Genomic DNA, 13,791 nt, shown 5'->3' on the forward strand with positions numbered 1-13,791 from the left:
AACAGCCTTCTGGCTTCTCTCTGCCTCATAGACTTTCCTTCTCATTTCTTTTCTCCAATGGAACTAGATCTCCCCCCAGCTCTGCCTAAACCTCATGCTATTTTCTTTCCTGCTTTCATTTAACCCAGTAATTGCATTATCTAACTCTGAGAAGCATTTGACAATTAGGGGCCTGGGCTCACATCGATGGAAAGACTCCCATTGAATTCATTGGGTCTTGGATCAGCCCCATAGTCTGTATGAAAGACAAAAGGACAGGACAAAATATAACTGTATTGTACAGTTCAACACCACTAATGTTGCAGAGGTTGTCTTCATTGTGATTGTTTTTTTTCCCTCCCGCAGGTGGTGCATCTGGCTCGAAATCTCATATACTTTGGCTTTTATAGTTTTAGTGAGCTGCTCAGACTGACCAGGACACTGCTGGCTATTCTAGATATTGTTCAGGGTCCTATGTCGTCATACTTCGAAAGACTAAGCAAATTTCAGGATGGAGGTGAGAAAAAGCAGTGAAAAGTTTTTATTAAAATGCATAATTCACTATTTGGGAAGGAAGCAGTTTATGGTATATGTCTTTGATCTGTCTGTACACACATCCATCCAACTATGGACAGCGGATGATTTCAGAATGCATAAAAATGATCAATTTAAAAGAACTTTTAGACTGATTGACTGATACAGTATCACATGGTGCCACATGGGATACCGAGGCCTGGAACCTGGTTTGGAACGGTCAGCTCCAAACAAGTGGAGGGAGTAGCAGCTTTCTGGGTGTGGTGCTAGCAGTTGCGCATGTATAGCACAGGCATTTACCAGTCATTGAGGAAGATGCTTGTCCACAGCAAGGTGCTGTGCTGGCAGCTGTTAGTCATAGAATCCTAGAAGGAGCAGATGGAAAAGACCTATTAGCCATCCTGTCCGTCTTCCTGCTGATGCAGGATTGTTCCCTAGTGAACACTTTCTTGTATTTTGGCAAGGTCAGAATTTAAATGCCCTAAACAATGGGGCTTTCACACCTCCCTGGGGAAGAGTATTTCACAGCCTCACTGTCAGAGAGTTAAATTTTCCTGTTCTTAATTTTATTAGATGATATGCTCCATCTGTGTCGCACCCTAAACAATTCCTCTTCCTCCTTGATGTTTATACTCTTCAAATATTTATAGACTGTTACCATGTTTTTCCCTTTTGTCATCTCTGAGCCAAGCAACACATATTTAGTTCTTTTAATCTTTCCTCAGTCTCTGGTGTTACTCTTCTCAGATTTGCCTCCTGTTTGTCAAAGTCTTTCACAGAATGCCGTGCTCTGTACAGAACGCTATATTCCAGGTGGTGTCTAATCAGAACTTTACAGAAAGGGACGATTATCTGTTACTTGTGGCCGCAATTTGAATTGGCTTTTTTTGCTGACATGTCGCATTGCAAACTCATGTCTAGAAATGGCCCCAAGGAACAAAGTTTGTTTCTAGAGCCAAACTTTCACAGAGTCTGCGGGAGCTGGGCACTCAGATCTGTGATTTTTGGGTCAGTCTGATCTCTGTGCACATCTGTAAACCTGGGGTCTCCCTCCACTCATTGTCTTTACTCACCACTATCACGCATAGCTCTGTTTCACCAATTCTGTGTTCTCCCTCCCTTTGACTGTATGTGTTTCAGGCTATTCTGGAGGAAGGAAAGTTACTTATTGAGCACAGAGGGTCAGGTTCTGCTCAGTTATGCTGGTGTAAATCCAGAGCAAATCCATGAAAATCCAGAGCTACCCCAATATAACTAAGATCAGAAAGTCAGGAGTTAGAGCACTGAAAATAAGATCTGTGAGAATAACGCTGCATCTGTGGGAATAACAGGTCCTGATGATACATATAGTACACTTAAGTATAGTGCTATTTAGAGAACAGTGAAAGTCCGCGGAGAAGATCAAACATAGATGTGGGGGGAATAACCACCTATTTCACTGAATTAAATCTATGCACAACACCTAGACAGGTTCACTGGATACAGCACTGTTCTTTAGTAATGTGTCACGTGCCATTTCCTCCATCTTTATCTCCACTTTCTTCAGCAAGAGGGTGCTGTCAAAGTGTTTTGGTCCCTGTGGTTAGCCTCCGCCTTTGTCTGTGCTGACCCTTTTTAGTTTCCTTCTTGAATGTAGTTGTTTCCACGGATGCAAGTCTGATGAGCGCTGCAGATGGACTGTAGATGTGTGTAGCTCTGGGTACAACAGAGAACCTGTGTGTGTGGGACTAGCACCGCCTTGAGAAGGACTGACTTCTTAATGGTGTTTGTTTGGACATGGCCCCTACTCTGCCTTCCCCTGCTAGTCAAGTGGCAGGGAATCCTGTCTCTTCTGAGAGAGTTCCTTGCCATTTTGAACTGGTGTCAGTCTGTTCTGCATCCTTAGGTGCATCCTGCAGAGTCATTGGGGTGTGCTGGCATGGCCTGGATATTTGCAATAAAATCTTGCTGTATAGAGATAGTCTTTCTTAGGTTGGAATAGCTTGTGAGACTTGCTGGACATCCCACACAGCCATTTCTAGAAGATGAGGATGTGCGTTTTCTCTGGTTGACCATGCCTTATCTCTAGTGTGTCTTCCCCTTTTCTAACTTATGCATCCAAAAGAATATGCGCTGCCCATTAGTGTCGCTACTTATGTGCAGAGTGGTACTGAATGTGGAAAGACCTTTACCCTTTGTGTAACCTGGCCTGCTCCCAGGCAGCTCTGCATTTCTCCCTTGCTCCTGTGGATGTACATGCTTTTGGCATGGACAAAATTAGGTTCTCAGGGTGCATCTATTACAAGGATGCATTCTGAGAGTGATTTATCACGGGCCATTGAGTATTCTCAAGGGCTATGTTGCAATAACTGCATCTCTGAAGATCTTAGTGCAGCGAAAAAGGAAAGTGCTTTTTAAAAAACAAAAACAAAAAACCCAATCATTGTTAACTTTAGAAAAGATTAAAATAAAGGGAAAAGTAGAAAGCAGTTCCAGGTATTGTAGTTGTTGACGTTCAAAAGACAGCTGCTGTGGCTGACATGTCAACTATTTATAACTTCTCCAAAGTTGGTTTCTTGCTATAGCTTTCTGATGAATGAATGAATTGTACCTAGGTGCTAGGTCCTCGGCTGGTGTAAATTGTTGAGTTCATATCCCAAAACTCAGGATCAAAGAGTCACTAACTAGGTTGTGACATGATAGACTCTCTTCCCTATGAATTATGTCAGTAATATATCTTGAACATTAAGGAGTCCTTAAGTATGCATTGCAAAAACAGGAAGTAATGGCCCAGAAGCAGTGGAATAGCTGCCCTTTCTTTTTATTTTTTCCACATGATTCTGTGTCTTAGTCGGAGACATGAACATCCCCACTTTTTCCATCCCAACCCTCTTTCCCCACCCTTAGAGATCCATATAAGGAACAACCTCCGTCCTTGCAACCATGGAGGAACTGACAAAATTTCATCAAGTCCTTCAGTACATCTTCCTGGTTTGCTAGAAGGTTTGCTGTTGAGCACTTACTCCTCCTTTCTACGCCTAGTCTTAAGGCTTGTCTTCACTACTGGGGTAAGTCGACCTAAGTTACGCCACTCCAGCTATGTCGCTTTGGTTGACTTACCCTGGTGTCTTCACTCCGCTGTGTTGATGGGAGACGCTCTCCGGTTGACTTAACTTACTCTTCTTGGAGAGGTGGAGTACTGGGGTTGACTGGAGAGTGCTCTGCCATTGATTTCAGCGGGTCTTCACTAGACCCACTAAGTTGATACCTGCTGCATTGACTGCAGCGGCCAAGAAGACAAGCCCTTATAGCTGTAGGATTGGTTTAATGCCATTGGGAGTCCTGCTTATGGAAGGGCTACTGGAAAAGGCCTATATGGGCTGAGCATGCTATCACCATGAAACTCTCTCACTCCTTATCACCCCAAATGCATCAGCATGAAACAATGTAGAGAGCCCCTCTGATTAATATGGTGCTGGCTGCTCAGAAACCAAAACAAATGAGAGCAGTATTAGAATAGAATAGAGGGGATTTGGACCCCACATATGGACTCCAGCAATCCTGTCTTCTGCCCCTTCTGCTGCACTTGGGGGTCCTCTGCCACTAAAGAAAAAGGGGCTGGATTTCATCCAGGGCCTATTGAATTGATGAGATGGTTTCTAAGTCTTGCATATATATCCATTTGCTGCTCCTTTTTATTGTTAACAAGTCTAAACATCATTTTGAGGCAGGCTTTGATTAGCAGCACTAAGGCAGTTCCTACCTGTCAGACTGGAGAGATGATTTATCCCAACAGTTAAAAAAAAATTATTCAGCAGACTATTTGCGGATTAACTCTTGGGAAATTTGGGCAGGCTGATCACAGATTTCTATAATGCAGTAATTGCTACATCTTGTTGACTATTATTTGGACAAAAGAAAGCCAGTACAAGTGGGAGTTACCTCCCCTCCAGATATGTTTTGATTTTCTGGAGTGGAATATTTCTCTTTCATAATTATTTTTTCTGCCACTAGACCTGTGCCCCTATGTAATTCTGAAGCACCCTCCTTTTCCAGGGACCCCATACAACATACATTTACCCATCTCGCCAACTAGAAGTCCCATTGAGATTCCCATGATCTTTTATGGCTTCGGGGCAAGCATGCTATTGCAGAGATTAAATTCCCTGCCTTCCCTCCTCCCCTGTTGAAAAGTTGAACTTTGACAACATTTTCTGGTTTTCTGGTCCACGTAGTGGAAAAGGAGGTCGTACCACAAATGGCAGACCCTCACAAAAAGGGGAGAGTTGGTAGAGTTTCTTGGTAGCTGGAGTAGGTTGCTGGCAAACTGGAGGTCTCTGAGTTGTGAATACATGGAGGAGATCCAGTTTTACTGGGGAGTTGGGAGCTGGATGTGGCCTCACGTGTATTTTCAGATAGGGCCCCGTGGAATGTAGAGCTGGCCCCACTCTCTCTCCTTTAATGTTATGTATTATATTTCTAATAGGCTAACCTGAGGTCAGCTAGTTATTGAGGGGTGAAGTATGGTTTAATGAAGAAATAAAGTGTGATGTTCGTTTGTTTATGGTATGTTCTACAGCCTTTATGAGCAAATTCTGTGGAAAACCTGTAAAAATTAATACCTTTTTACAAATGGAGCTATAAGGCTTTATGTTCCTGGCAAACAATATATAGCTCAAAGGATTTGAAATAAAATGTGCTCCTTTAAGTATTGAAGTGATGTTGTTATATGTTTCATAAATGGCTATAACTTTTCATGCACAAAAATTAAATTACATGAAGAAATGTGGCCAGATCAACAAAGGCAAAGACATTTAGAGTTAAATTAAAAGCCCCATAGCAGCTTTATCTTATGGTAACTGGTCATTAGAGCACATGTGGCGCTCTGCCAGAGGACCCCATAGTTCTGGCCAGTGTTACATGCCCTGGGCTGGTTCTATATAAATAAAACTTAAAAAGCTTACACTGAATCAGTATTAAGAGTCTCTCAGGAATCCACAAAAGCAAGGACATTTGGAATTGATTCCTGTTCCAGCTGTAATTCACCTAATTGCAGAGGCCCTTACTGGCTAAGGGCCCATTCTTGATGCTGGTTTGGGCCTCCTGTGAAGCACAGTCAGCCTTGAACTGCAGCTGACTTCTGTGGAAGTTGTGGGCTCTTAGCAGTTCATGGGATCAGGACCAATGTAGGGAGGAGCGGCCTCTGCTGTGATCTTGGTTAGAGCGGGGAAACAGGCAATCCTTTGGAGTCAGGGGTTCTAATATTCAAGTGATATCAGATATCCAGACCTCAGAATCTAATCTGGTTATCCACCACAGCTCAATTGCCTCCAGAGCCCCCTTTTTCCTAGGCCCCAGGGGCTCACTCTCTCTACCAGGCTTCATCTGTTGCAGGAGTGAGAGGGGAAATAGCTGAGACATTTAGAGATGCTGAGTGGTTGCTCCCCCACATCTTCAAGGGGCAGTGTTTTAGATCCTTCGGTCCTGAAAGAGGCTCTGGCAAGTGGCGGGGGGGGCTCAAGCCTTGATAGAAGAGGGACAGTAAAACCTCTAAGTGTTTAGTATCCCTCCCATGGTTCTGACAGATGCAGCTGAGCAGCAGCCAGAGACTTTCTTTCGTTCTGCTCCCTCTCTGAAGGAAAAAGGATCTTTGGGGGTGGGGTGTTCTGAGTCTTTTGGGGTCTTTTGTGACTGGAGTTCGGATGTCCGACAGCTGTAGTTTTCAACCTTTTTTCATTTGTGGACCCCCTAAAAAATTTCTACTGGAGCTGTGGATCTCTTCAGAAATCTTAGATGTAATCTGAGGACCCCCAGGGGTCCATGGACCAAAGGTTCAAACACACTGCCCTACAGAGAGAGAGTTCGGGGTGGGAGTGCAGAATATAAGTAATTTCATAATGATGATCAGAAATATTTGGCTCCGCAAACAGGGACGATATTTGGGCTCATTGGGAAGTTTATTATTACCCATCCTTTCCTCCCAGTCTCTGTCAGTATGGGTGAGAGATGAGGTGCCGAAGCATGAAATTTCTGCGTAGCACACGCTGCCAGATTCTTATTACACTGCAATGGGAGTGCAGCTATCCAGAGGACATAAGTACCATGGCAATACAGAATATATTTGCAAGACCTCAATAAGTTTGGCAGTACAGTACTCAGTAACAAAAATGCTGAGGTAAAAATGTTTCATAGAGAGTTTGGTGTTGTGTGACACTGCTCACATAAAAATAAATAAATTTTTTGTCTGCAAAACCACTCATTTGTCCCCCCTTCCCTCGCTCTTTTTTTTATAAATAAGATTGACCGACGTGTTGCCCTTTTACTGGACAAGTTAATGAGCAGTTGTCAAAGTGCATTTGTTCTCTATCTGATCATTAAGCACCAGATTTTAAAAAAGACTCCATCACCCAGTGACGCCCATTTAGGCACCTAAATAAAGATTTCCAAAATTGTTCAGCACTCAGCAGCTCTGTGTTCTTAATGGGAATTCCTGGCTGCTGAAATCTGCCTGAAAACTTGGCTGCTTTTTAAAATGCCTTACTGAGAGCTGAGCACTCTTGAATATCTCGCTCCAGCAGTGAGTGCTGGAGCAGTTTTGAACCCTAGGAATCCAATCTTACTTGTTAATGTCCAGACTTCCATTGATTTTTAGTAGCGGTGGGAACAGGCTCAGTCCCTTTGAGACTGATACGAACAAGAATAGAAATATATAACTGGTAGCACTAGGTATTACATTTAACCAAGTTTGATATTTTTGGATTGAGTCTTGTGTTCAGTCAATGATATTTCCGCAGAAAATATTTTCAGGCTATTTTTTTGGTAAAGTAGTCTCAACTCTCTTTCTATGTACTACCTTCTAAGGTTTCAAATAAACTCAGGGCCAAATAATGATACCTTCCTTATGTGGAATAGTACCTTTTGCCATGAGTGGTTCCACTGATGTCCAGAAGGCTACTTGTGCAGCAAGAGTACTACTCGCTCTGAGTAAGGGCATCATAATCTGGCCCTAAGAAACATTAGGGTAAGTAAAATGTGTCAGCTAGCTAACTGTGGAGACTGAAGTCCATTGTTTATCTACAGCCCGGGTATGGCATGGGGCCCTGCTCTCTCTGAGCTTCCTCACACTAACTCATGTATCTCATCTCCACGTATACTTCATCTTCCATATCAGTCCTAGCCTCACCACTGAGACTGTCAACAAGGGTTCCTGCTTGTAGTGTGTTTGATTCTTGTCCACTGGGAGCAGGACAGAAGCCACCACATAGCCGGTGGCTGGGAGCAATATTAACACAAGGCATAGTTTGCCAATTCCTTTTCTAGTGGCTTTTCTCCCTGAATATAGCCTTGTCATTTAACATCCATGCTATATTGCATAGCACTTTTCTGTTTGTGTTTATTTTGCTCTTAAATAATTTACTGGTCTGAACAATTCTATCAGGACATATGTTTTATGCAGAAAGTGAGGTGTCCCATTACCCAACATGTCGATTGCATGTTCTTTATAACTTAACTCCTCTGAAATCTCTCTCGTCTCAGAGAGGCCATTGTGTTGTCAATCATGCCAAATTGTATGAGCTTATGTGCCACAGGTTTGTGACAGAAAGTGATATTCATTAGGAAGTTGTGATCACTATAATACAATGCAATGAAAAGGAGGTGCACAGTTGTCTTTCCAAAAGATGACAAACATTCTTTTTTTCCAGCCCCTCGTTTTAGTACCTGTCAGTCTGTAACTCCTTTAAATGAGCATCAGAACCTACCTTGATTTCACTCTTTCATTGTACTATATATTGGTGAATAAATCACTTATCTCTAACTCCCTGGACATATTCTACACTAGAATTGTGAAACCATAATAGGATGCACTTGTGGTTCTTGACAGTGCAGCTCTGGGTAAGAGTCTCACAAAATACATTTTGTGCTGTCTTCTGAGAGGCATCTGCTCAGTAACACTCAGGATTTAGCCCAATTAGTAACAATGGAGGTGGTAGGTTAATTTATTATTTATTAATGTATTGTGGTAGCACCTAGCGCCCCAATGTGTTAGGCACTGTACAATCAATAAGACACAGGCCCTGCCCCCAAGAGCTTACAATCTAAATAGATGAATGAGACAAAAGGTGGGAGGGTAAACAAACGCAGAGAAATGAAGTGACTTGCTAGGAATAGTACAAAGGGCTCTATCCACTGGACCATGCTGATTGCATGTAACAGATCTGAAGTACATACCTACTCTTGGTTAAACTTTTCTATAGATCTGATTTACCCCTTCCTCCTTCTAAGGCAGATATTTACATTGAGTGGCATGTAGATTACTTTGTTTAGGTCTCTTGGAGGAGACCTCTTAAAATCAAGTTTCTGTCTAATCTTCATGGATATTCCTAAAGCACAGGTTCCTTTGAGTGTCTTGTGCACTCTCTGGCGCCCCATGCTTGTGGCACTGTGTACTGGTTGACGGTCACCCACCACCTGCGAGACAGTTGTGTTTCAGTGGTGGTCTGCATATACAGGTATACAGCTTGTGAAATATTTTGGGTTCTTTCACTTTGAAAAGTATACTGGTAACTAATTGTTCTAAGTGCCATTTCATTTTAATTCCAGAAATTTTCTCCCCCAAACCTGCTGGGTGTTAATTTAAAATATAATTGCTGATATCTTGCTATTTGCTAAGATGCTGTATGAGATTGATTTGCCTGTTACTCCCAGCCTTGCCGGTATTGTTGACAAAAAGAAAAGTATATTGGTTTAAAGAGGGTCTTAACCATTGCAGCTATAACTACTAAAATTGATTTAAACTGGCTTTTTCCCTACTAAAAACACTTTCAGCTGTATTAATGAAATACAACCGAAAATGACAACCTTCTTTAGTGGATCTTCCTCTAGCTTTTAGTCACACACACAGGTTGATGTTCAAGGAATGTTTGGGAGGAAGGAGTGTAGTGAATCCAGTGTAACTTTTCCTTTGTTATAGGTTCAATTGTGAAGCTGCCTTGCATCCCCCTTGCACCTCCTACCTCTGTTGCTAGTCTGTGTATAGGCTCTGACTCCGTGGGTGCTCTGGGGCTGGAGCACCCACAGGGGAAAAAATAGTGGGTGCTCAGCAGCCACCTGCCGATCAGCTCTTCCCTGCCTCCTATCAGCTGTTTGTCAGCCGGTCGGAGGAGCGGAGTGGGAAAAGGCAGAGTGAGGGCAGGACATGCTCCGGGGAGGGGGTAGGGTGGGGTCTTGGGGGAAGGAAGGGCCTCAGGCCAAGTGGGGGTGGAGCACCCCTTGAGAAAGCTGAAAGTCAGCACCTGTGAGTAGGGGCAAGGGAAGGAGGCTGCCTCTTTTGTTTTCTTTGGTACTCTTATAATTCCCCTCTCTGTAGTATCTGAGTTCCTCCACAATCTTTAGTATATTTATTCTCACAAGAGCACTCTGAGGTAGGGAAGTGCTATTATTCTCCTCACTTTTCAGATCGGGGAATGGAGAGAAAGAGATGCTAAGTGAGTTGCCCCAGGCCACGCAGGAAATCTGGCAGAGTAGGAATTGGACCTGGGTCTCTCATGTGCTAGACTATCCTCCTAACCACTGCACCAACCTTCCTCGGACGTTTGTGGGGTATCTTCTCCCCTTCCACATGTGTGGGTGACAAGTGAGGGAGCAGAAGTGGGGATTGGGCATAACCTTGACTCTATCCCCATCCTCCCCCACTGAACGTACAGAGCAGCACTGCTGATTTGTTGCAGATGGGGAAGTCATTACTGTTCACTCTGGAGCAAGAGAGGGATCAGCCCATACTGTGACTGAGTCACAGTTTGATTTCTGATCTGCTCCTGACACAGTGCAACTATGCATTGCCCTTGATCGGAGCTCATGGTGGGGGGAAGTCTAATCCTATATTGCATAGTACCTGGGCCTTTGCTATTTCAGCAGGATTTATCTTAGAGGTTGGAATGACTGAAATATACAGGGAATTTCCAATCCGAAATTGCACACTTGTATACTGAATACCTACTTTCAGTGGACCCATTCCTGAGAGGACTGCTAGGCACTTGCAAATCCCATTGACATCAATTAAAAGTACCTCTCAAGATCTTTTTTTTTTTTTTTAAGAAAGAAATTGGGATGGACATAAAAATCTAGAAGACTATCTTCTTGTCACTTTTTCAGTTTATTCTGACTGGTTCTTCACTCTGCAATACCAGTTGTATTGTGCTGTAACTCCATTGACTCTTTTTATGCAGAATTCATTAACTTCTGAAATCTCCATTACTAATTGGGAACATTTTTACCTCCATATACATTTTTCAAGTAATGGGATGACAAGTCACCAAGGAGTGATGCAGTCCCATTATCTTGTACTGGGGTCTTTCCTTTTGTTGTGTTTGCTCTATTTCTTAAACCAAGGGGATACCTAAAAGTCCTACAGCTGCACTTCACTGTTAGCAGACTGTGCAGCTGAAAGGACAGGGTGTTATGAATGAGATCATCTGTTTCACAAATTGGTGGTAAATAGTATTTAAAAAAAAACAACTTAAATGGAGCCACTTTAAAGGTCAAGGGGCCTGATTCTTCTCTTCGTAAGCCTGTTTTACACTGATGTAACTCCATTGTAATCAATGCAGATAAACATTGTTTAGCATTTTGGGGAGAGGTGATCCTAGTCTCACGTTTCATGCAGTTTAAAGATCAGTTCTGCCAGATATGTGATTTCCAGCACCATGCAGTAGCCAGGAGGATATTTGCAAACATTTTTATTACCTTACTTATGTGCACGCGGTTAGGAGGATCTGCCTGTGTATGACCCTGATGTTCGGATTTAGTCTTCAGTCTGATACCCAGTGCTTTTCTTCCTAGCATGATGCAAAAACGGCCAGAAATTATTTCCCTCCCCCTTAACTTGTATGGACATGAAGGAGTATTTTCAAAAGCCCAATTCAGACAGATTGCACACCAGACTGAATGCTGAACAGGACCTGAAACGTGACACTAATGTGTCTCATTCACTTTGAAAAAGCACATTCTTTCTTCTTTTTAAGTCAGGGTTAAAGGCCCCCTCTTTCGTCACATACAATACGTGAACTCCATGAATGGTGGCAAAAAGGCATAAGGGGAAGATATTGCTAGCAAAATATAATAGGATGTTGACCTTTTGCTGCAGATTATATAGAAAGAGGGTTATTGTGATGTTGCTGTTGCCTGCTGATTAAAGTATACAGAAGACATTCAAGGAACTACTTAAGCCTTCTGCCAAATTATATCTTCTCTTCCAGCCCTTGGTTTGCTTTTGCATACTCTAGGTATTCCCGCTTAGAGGGAGGATCTCTTTCCACCGTTGTCTCATTGTCTTATCCATTAGTTCATGTCTGTGAGTTACAAGTTGTGAAAAGACTAATTCACACTGGTAGGAATCATTATGTCCTGTCCAGAGCAAGACCCAAATTCCTCCTTCTCCTCCTCCTCTTCTTCCCCCATCCTAGAATGAAGATGGTCATTCATTCATAGAACTTCTGTTCACGTCAAAAGTCAGAGTAGAAGAAGAACAGCACAGTTTGTCTGAACAAACAGCATCCTCATGTGGTGTTTGATCCAACTCCTAGCAGAGTCAATAGAATGGATGGTTGAACTGGGCTCTTAGGGCTAGATTAAACTGGAAAGCTTAGCTCTGAGGTGAGTAAGTTTCTTCCTAGGAGGAGCCCAGGCAAGGAACTGTAACTGTAGAGCAGCGGTTCTCAACCAGGGGCCTGGGGCCCCGTGCATGGCCATGAGCAGGTTTCAGGGGGGGACGCCAAACAGGGCCAGTGTTAAATTTGCTGGGACCCAGAGCAGAAAGCTGAAGCCCCACTGTGTGGCGCTGAAGCCCAGGGCTCCCAGCCTGGCAACCTGGAGCTGAATTCAAAGCCTGAGCAACTTAGCTTTGTGAGGACCCCTGGGCAGTTCCCTGCTTGATACATCCTATAAAAGCCAGGACCAGCATTAGGCAGAAAAACAGTTGTGGCACTGGCAGGCCATGGAGTTTTTATAGCATGTTCGGGGGGGCCTCAGAAAGAAAAAGATTGAGAACCCCTGCTCTAGAGAATATTTTGACATTCAGGTCAGGCTATAAGGTCTGTCCCTTTCCCAGGATTTTTCTGAAGTGGGAAGGTTGAGCAAATGGGGCTGAGTGGTGGGAGAATCTTAGCTTGTGGGAATTTGGAGGCTTTTGCAATTTGAACATTGATTCAACTTGTAGGCTGTATACGTTTTATGAAGTATGTGTGTATGTGCTCAGAGCTGTGGATGGGAGTATGTTGAGTACATCCAAATAAATGTTCCAAGATTGGTAACATAATCAAATGGCCAAGGGGTTTGATAATAGGGGACAGCATACAAAGCTTTTTCTACCTCTAGGTCACTGGTTAAAATCGGATTAGGTCTGTAGAGACCAAAAGTCCGTAGAGACCAAAAGTCCTTACCAACTGTGGCATCTTTGTGTCCCATTTTAAAATCATTTGTTGGTCTCAGTCCAGTTCCTAAGGTGCAGGTGTCTACATCCCCATCGTTGGAAATTTGAAAGAACAGGCTGGACAAATACCTGTTAGGGATGGCCTAGGTATACTTAATCCTGCCTCAGAACAGGAGGCTGGACTAGATGATAACCTCTCGAGGTCTTGTCTAGCACTACATCTCTGAGATTCTACAATTCTATCACCAAATCCACCACCCCAATTGGCAAATCTTCATGGAGAAGCCAACAAGGAGAGTGGGCATGGAAACGGAACTAGGCACTCTTCTCCTGAGGTGTTCCCTGCAGAACAAGGTTATGAGCACATTGATGGGGTGAACGAGTGTTTGGGGAACCTTGTCTCTTGGCCTTTCCGTTGGCCTGCAAGTGTGTCCTTTGCGGAAGGGTGATGTGGCAGATTTATTTGGCTCCAAAACCATAGATATTTTGACTTAACTCTTTCCCTCCTGTGCAGCTGTAGCTGGAAAGAGATGATTTAGTCCTTAGTAGATTTATTAAGATTGTTGGGGTATTTTTGCCACATGAAGAACGTGTGTGTGTGTGTAGGGAGGGAGGGAGGGTTTGAAAGAAAGGTTCACCAATTGTATGATTTCTTTTTAATACCTAGGAAACAATGTTATGAGGACCATCCATGGCGTGGGAGAGATGATGACACAAATGGTACTGAGCAGAGGATCTATCTTTCCCATCAGCATACCTGATGTACAGCCAAGCCTCCACTCGAGCAAGCAGGCCAGCCCAGACAGTGAAGATGTGACTGTGATGGACACCAAATTAAAAATCATTGAGATCTTGCAGGTGAAAACCATGAT

The 13,791-nt window shown here is 43.3% G+C and overlaps 1 protein-coding gene across 1 annotated transcript in view; it reads left to right on the plus strand.

Moving 5' to 3' along the window:
* ITPR2 (inositol 1,4,5-trisphosphate receptor type 2) overlaps nt 1-13,791 on the plus strand; it is a 337,337-nt gene that overhangs the window by 127,345 nt on the left and 196,201 nt on the right. The window contains exons 21-22 of the mRNA XM_074937228.1: nt 346-496; nt 13,587-13,777. Of these exons, the coding sequence (XP_074793329.1) occupies nt 346-496; nt 13,587-13,777 (342 nt within the window). The remainder of the gene's footprint in view (nt 1-345; nt 497-13,586; nt 13,778-13,791) is intronic.

The sequence above is a fragment of the Natator depressus genome, chromosome 1 (genome assembly GCF_965152275.1).
Source record: "Natator depressus isolate rNatDep1 chromosome 1, rNatDep2.hap1, whole genome shotgun sequence".
NCBI classification, from domain to species: domain Eukaryota; kingdom Metazoa; phylum Chordata; order Testudines; family Cheloniidae; genus Natator; species Natator depressus.